The sequence below is a fragment of the Procambarus clarkii genome, chromosome 56 (genome assembly GCF_040958095.1).
Source record: "Procambarus clarkii isolate CNS0578487 chromosome 56, FALCON_Pclarkii_2.0, whole genome shotgun sequence".
Lineage (NCBI taxonomy): Eukaryota > Metazoa > Arthropoda > Malacostraca > Decapoda > Cambaridae > Procambarus > Procambarus clarkii.
The window spans coordinates 24,635,382-24,641,784 of record NC_091205.1 but is presented as its reverse complement, the minus strand read 5'-3'; the positions used below and the strand labels follow the sequence as shown (position 1 = coordinate 24,641,784).

Sequence of the window (6,403 nt, the reverse complement as noted above, 5' to 3'; positions counted from 1 at the left end):
GTTCGTTTGATGTTTGTCATGTTTATACTTGTTGAAACATTTTATAATTTGTATGACAGTGATCGCAGTAAAATTCTCTACACAGACATATACATAACACATACAAATATTTCCCACGTGTTGGATATATCAACGGCTAAAGGGAACCCACTGCCACACGCTCGCCACACCCCCAAACATACTTTGTGTATTTTTTTTTTTTACTCATAGAAGTTTATGTGATATAATATTCATTCTGGTACCAAAAAACTCGCAAATAAATTCTCTACAGAACAAAAGTATCCCCATCCATTTCGGTTAAAAAATGGAATTTATAGAAATATTTTTTCGATGGACGAGAAAAGTAGGCTGTTATGCGGAATCGTAAGAAAAAACGGCGACGAGTTATCTCTAATCTAAAGCGCGAAAGTGTTAAGAGGGGTAGATAAAGATAAACTGTTTAACATGCATGGTACATAAACAAGGGGGACACAGGTGGAAACTAAGTACCAAATGAGCCCCAGAGACGTTAGAAATTACTTTTTCAGTGTCAGAGAAGTTAACAGATGGAATGCATTAGGTAGTGAGGTGGTGGAGGCTGACTCCATACACAGTTTCAAATGTAGATATGATTGAGCCCAGTAGGCTCAGGAATCTGTACACCAGTTGATTGACAGTCGAGAGGCGGGACCAAAGAGCCAAAGCTCAACAATAAAGCAAGCAAACACAATTAGGCGAGTATACACACACACTGAAACTGGTAAAATAATACATGTTACTTCTTGGTCTGTGTAAGCAATTGCTCACTCCTTAACAACTGTGTAAATATATTCTGAAACTTATCATTCAAACATCTAAAATACATATATATATTACTATCACTCGAACTTGAGCATTATAACAAAACAAAAATATCAACATTTATTCCACATGACTTAGGCATACTATTGCTGCATATTACTTCTCTTACAGTTTTCCATAATCTTTGGCCTTGCTTATATAATAAAATATCTATTCTTAAGAGCTATAACTTTGATAAGTAAAATAAGTCACTTGAAGGACTAGTGTAAGTATACTGATACAACTATTTTGTGTCACACGATTACTGAACCAGACTGCTTTGCACTCCAGTGGTGGTGGTCTGCCGCGGGTATACTGAAACACAGGAAGAAGAGTATTGCATAAATAAATAAATCTGGATTAACTCCTTATTTATCTAGTTTTTTTTTAAGTCATGTATTGTAGTTTGTATTTGAAAATTAATTTTTAAAAAGAGTGATTTTCTTAGAGAAAAAAATGACAATTATTTAAAGTCCAAGAACATATGACCAATAAATAGGGAATATAAAATAATTTTTCTATCTACTGTACCTTTTTACGATAAAGTACTGTATACCAAGTAATTTCTGCTTCAACCCTTATAAGGTAATGTACTGTATAAAGAAATGCTGAATAAGATTATTACAAAATACTGTTCAAACAAATTTAAACAGTACTGTATTTAAAGAGGTCATTCATATCTCCACTCACACTAAACCCATACTCACAATTCCCTTCTCTTTCTACCAATGTACAGAAATGTTACTTTTGTTCACATTAACTTTTAGCAGTCATCCATCACACACCAAAATAATGTTCAACTAATCTATAATTTCCGATAACAAGGAGTGCACAAAGAGCCAATCCTGCTGACTAATTTCTCATTATTAAAAAGTACCATTATTAATTTCTCCCTGACCCATCCCACACAAGTAGACACCTTGTCTGCCAAATGACCGACCACAGTGCCACACAGCCAAGAGTACCGCTGTGACCCAATACATTTTTGTTGTGCACCATTAAAGATCTTCTCTCTTCTACAATTTTTTTTTTTTTTTAAATCTGAAGCATTTTGCCACCACGGCTTCCAAAACATGTTGACAATGCATCAAACAAGACTCCAACATGCAGCAAAACCCCAAGAGGAAACATGTTTTTATTTTTTAGTAGAAAGTGACTCAGAGAGGTGGAATCAAGCATCCTTAGAATGATATGCAGCAAAAGGGAAGTAGTCTGCCAGGCTAAATTTATGTCTTATTGGTGCATTTTGGCAATAGTACAATCAAATGTGAAATTAAACAGATACAAGTGGCAGGGTGTAAGATCCAGAAGGCCAACTATTTTCTTTAAGAGAATATCTATTTATGCATTTGTCCAAATTTGAAATAGTGCAGGCTGAAACCTAACCTTATCTAACTTAACATTTAGTCTTGGAATGATGATCTGTGTAACATCTAGACCCTTTCTCAGCACCCTTATTATTCAATATATTTCTACATTTCTTATATTAGCATGCCTTTACTTTACAGTATACTGTATAGTGAATCTGTATAGAATTGTCAGGAATTTTTGCCCATAACATGTAGACTTGTCAGGAGTAGGAGAGCATACTCGGCTATTCAGACAAACCAGGGTCTCATCCAGGAGGGCGGACCCGACTATTCGGACAAACCAGGGTCTCATCCAGGAGGGCGGACCCGACTATTCGGACAAACCTGGGTCTCATCCAGGAGGGCGGACTCGATTATTCGGACAAACCTTGTTCTCAGCAATGTTCGAAAAGCAGGTAAACATATCAATCAAATTTGATGTGCTCCATTTATTCACCCTACACACTAAATTCACTTTTTCTCTAATACTTTGACCATAGCACTTGGTCTAGGACATTAACAAATTATGACTGCATTTTGAGGGATTAACTGATTTTGACTAATTTCATACAAGTTCAGCAATTTCCTGGGCCTGATACTATTAATATAGGCATATGCTTTCTCCAAGTCCATATAGGCTATATGCACTGTACAATCTTTCTCACATATCTGTCTCTTATCCACACAATCTCTTCCACCTGACAACTAACCTTGTTCACCACTGTTCAATTTCACTTATTTTCTCTACCATTCCAATTATTCTGTCATATAATTTTACTACATTTTGTACACAAATTACTGTAACTTTTACTCATAGTATTCCTATTTTATTTTTATTCAGAGGTGTAATCACTGCTCATTTCTAATCATCAGAAACAACAATACTGTAAAAAGTAAGCCAGACATCTGAAACTAAAGGAAGCGATGACATTTCAGTCTAGCAAACAGAGTGGTGGAGTAAATCAATATATTAAGTCAAGAATGCAAAGTGAAAGTAGAGAAGGCAAGAAGAAACTACATGAATAAATAAAACTGCAGAAGGCCTAATAGTGAAAAAAAAAGAGGTGAAACAGACAAAAATGAAAGTCTTTGTCATTATGTCTTCTGCAGCTTTCTATATTCCATTGTTTTTCTTCCTACCTTCTCACCTTACACTTTCCATTCTTACCGATACATGTTAGATACCGACTACAGTATCACTCTTTACTCAACTTCATAATGGTCTTGGACGGACTAAAACCCCGACAATTTATTTTCAGACACATGGGTCGAGTGTAACATTAGCAATACTTCCCCAAGTCTTCTGGCAAATTTTCCAGAACCACTCCATCTATTTTTCTCAACTGCCTTTTATTGTTTAGACTTGTATCTCTGCTTATACCAAATCAAATCCTATTCACATATTCATCTCTTGTCAATAATGATAATTAAACTTTCAAACTAGAGGAATGTACTGTACTGTATTCTCTCCGGGTACCTATAATTTCCCTTTTACTACTGATCATATGCTCTCACTTATATCTTTAACATTCCAAACACTTTTTCATCAGTCCTTTTACTGAACTTTCTTATTTCCTTTAAATTGTGCTTTCCTGTTTTTTCACTAACTATTGTTTAATTTTTCTTTCAAATGCATTTATTTGCTTTTTATCTTCTGCTTAAGTAATCTTTTTGTTTGGGAAAAAGTACTGTAGTAACAATCAAACCTTACCTTTTTCTTTTAGTCCTAATCCAAAGTTTCGATAACATCGGACCATGAGGTAAATCAAGACTATGTGTACAATTAGACTTCCTGCGCTGGCAGCATACCGGCACTCAGCGATGAGGTTTTCTTCTTTGCTGAGTGCAGTCTGAATCATAAAAGAAACAAGAACACAAAATAATAAAGGAATAATTAATAAAAAAAAAAAAAAAAAAAAAAAAAAGTCAATTCTTCATGAATACTAACTTTCCCTTCTTGCCTGTGAAATGCAAATTCCATGAGGAAAAAGATGCACACTGAAATCACAATAGCATGATACTGTATTAAATGAACAAATCCACAAAGGCCGTGATGAGGCGCTAGATCAAATTTGTTCATTAGATATATCATGCTATTGTAATTTGTGTGTGTATTGAAGTAAGGGCGTAGAGGTAGAACATTTGGTTGACAGAGCCCGGGTAAATGGGGAAATTGTGTGAAAACCCGACTGGGCTTTGGAGTAGCTTCGGGATCCTAGTGAGGGCAGTAGCACTCCAGGTTGCAATTCTTTTAACCATGTCGCGGCACAGTTGACTAAGGTGCAGCTGGGAACATCCCAGGCATAGGTTCAGACCCTCGTCACAGCCCTTAGTGGATTTGTTCATTAAAAAGATGCATTTTTAAAGCAAAACATGCAGCAATTATTAAATCTGTAGGAGCAGTGATGAGGGTTCGAACCTATGCGCTGGGTGTTCCAGCTCCTACAGATTTGCTCATTTATGCATCACAATAGTGTGATTACTCTCTGTGTATACAGCAATTCCAAAATTAAGACAATCTTAAAAATGTTTAATTGGATTACTAATAGTGAAATAGAGCCACTTATTTGCATCATACGTGTAAAATTAATGAAATGCTGTAGTTTAAATCATCATATGACGATAACTGCATTATCCCGTGAATTATCATATGATAACTGCTCTTTAACACTTTGGTGTACCCCGCGTGCCACCCTTCAATAGTGCGATATGGGACCCAGGGTGCCACGGGAGCGCGCGTAAATTCTGAAAAGTGTATACTCTCTTCAACTTTGTCACCTTAATTCTCGTTCTTCGAGATTAAATTTGGTATCATTGTGTTCCCAATAGAATTCTCTATAACACTAAATGCATATAAACTCCAAAAGCCCGGCTAATTACCCGCAGCAAACAGAGAAATTGCGAATGAGTTACCCAAGGAGCGCGCAAACGCGATAAAATGTTTTCACTATTTTCACTCTGGTCACCTCGATTTTTGTCCTAGGTCTTTCATTTTGGTCTCAATGGGTTCGCAATAAAATTCTCTAGAGGAACATTAGCATATAAAATAAAAAACCTGGTCACGCTCCAACCGCCGACAAGTTGAAGACTGGCCACGCGTTAGCCGCGAGTGAGCGCTCAGACGCCTTCCAGCTACACTCCCAATTCCCTTCCTTTTCAAGCCTTTCTTTCGCAATTTTCTTCCTGGAAGGGCCTTGTTCATGATCACTATCCATCGTGGAGTAAGCGTAGATAGTTTCTAAAGCCGCAGTAAGAAATATAGCCACGGAAAATAGACGAAATGTTCACACGTTTGAGATGTGAGGGGACGCGACATTGGTCACAACAGTGGAGCGAAAACAATGGGCCGACGGCGTGTGCCAAGCCACCGGAGGGTCACGAGGCTCAACAAAGAAAATGGGAAGACATCGGCGCACATTTTAAAACCAGTCCCAAAAAAATCGGATAAAAACCTGATTTTTGGCGATTATTTAAAGTGGATGACGCAATGCTGCGTCATCCCCGGTATTACCGCCAGTAAATGGATGACGCAATGCTGCGTCATGCCCGGGCGAAAGTGTTAAGGGTTAAAAATAAAAATTATGGAAATAGTAATGTTAAGAGAGGCAATTAGCATGCCAGGTATAAATGGCTAGGAGGCAGGGCATAAAGAGCTAGATCTCACTCTCCTGTAGTCACTGAGAAGTAAAACACTGGGTGTGAACTGCATTTGGCAAAATTAATGAAAGAATTACTTTTCAAGTGACCTTTGTACTGTATATTATTTATCTAGCAAGTTATTTAACTATTAATTTCAAACATCATTAATGAAAAACTTACCTGCGTTAGAGCAAGCAAAATAAATGCTACATGGCCCGGACTCAACATCACTGCAACTGTGAAGAAGTAGTTACTCTCTAGACGTAACTGTGGAAAATGGTTTCATTGTTAGAGCAAGATAATGACCTCCAATAAAAAAGAAAAATACCATGCATAGAGATTATGTGGGGTTATGAGCTTACTATTTTAAAATTGTATAGGTATTAACTGGGTAGACTGAGCTTAATCATTTCACTAAAGTACAGTACAGTACTACAGTACAAATGGCAAGACTTGCTCCACAGTGCTATTCACATACTTAAGAATGTAAGAACAAGTGCAAATCTCTCTCTCTCTCTCTCCTTAGTTTGTATTGAGATTGTTGATTTTTATGATAGGAAAATATTCATATATGGAGTAGTTATGCCATTAATTTA

The 6,403-nt window shown here is 36.8% G+C and overlaps 1 protein-coding gene across 6 annotated transcripts in view; it reads right to left on the bottom strand.

Moving 5' to 3' along the window:
• Positions 1 to 227: 227 nt before the first annotated feature.
• Positions 228 to 6,403, bottom strand: part of LOC123770778 (uncharacterized) — a 58,455-nt gene continuing 52,279 nt past the window's right edge. For all 6 annotated transcript variants that reach the window (XM_069305908.1, XM_069305907.1, XM_045762926.2 and 3 more), the window contains 3 exons: positions 5,988 to 6,074; positions 3,880 to 4,018; positions 228 to 1,134 (listed from right to left, as the gene is read on the bottom strand). In XM_069305908.1, coding sequence (XP_069162009.1) covers positions 1,082 to 1,134; positions 3,880 to 4,018; positions 5,988 to 6,074 — 279 coding nt within the window. In that variant the 3' untranslated portion in view covers positions 228 to 1,081. The remainder of the gene's footprint in view (positions 1,135 to 3,879; positions 4,019 to 5,987; positions 6,075 to 6,403) is intronic.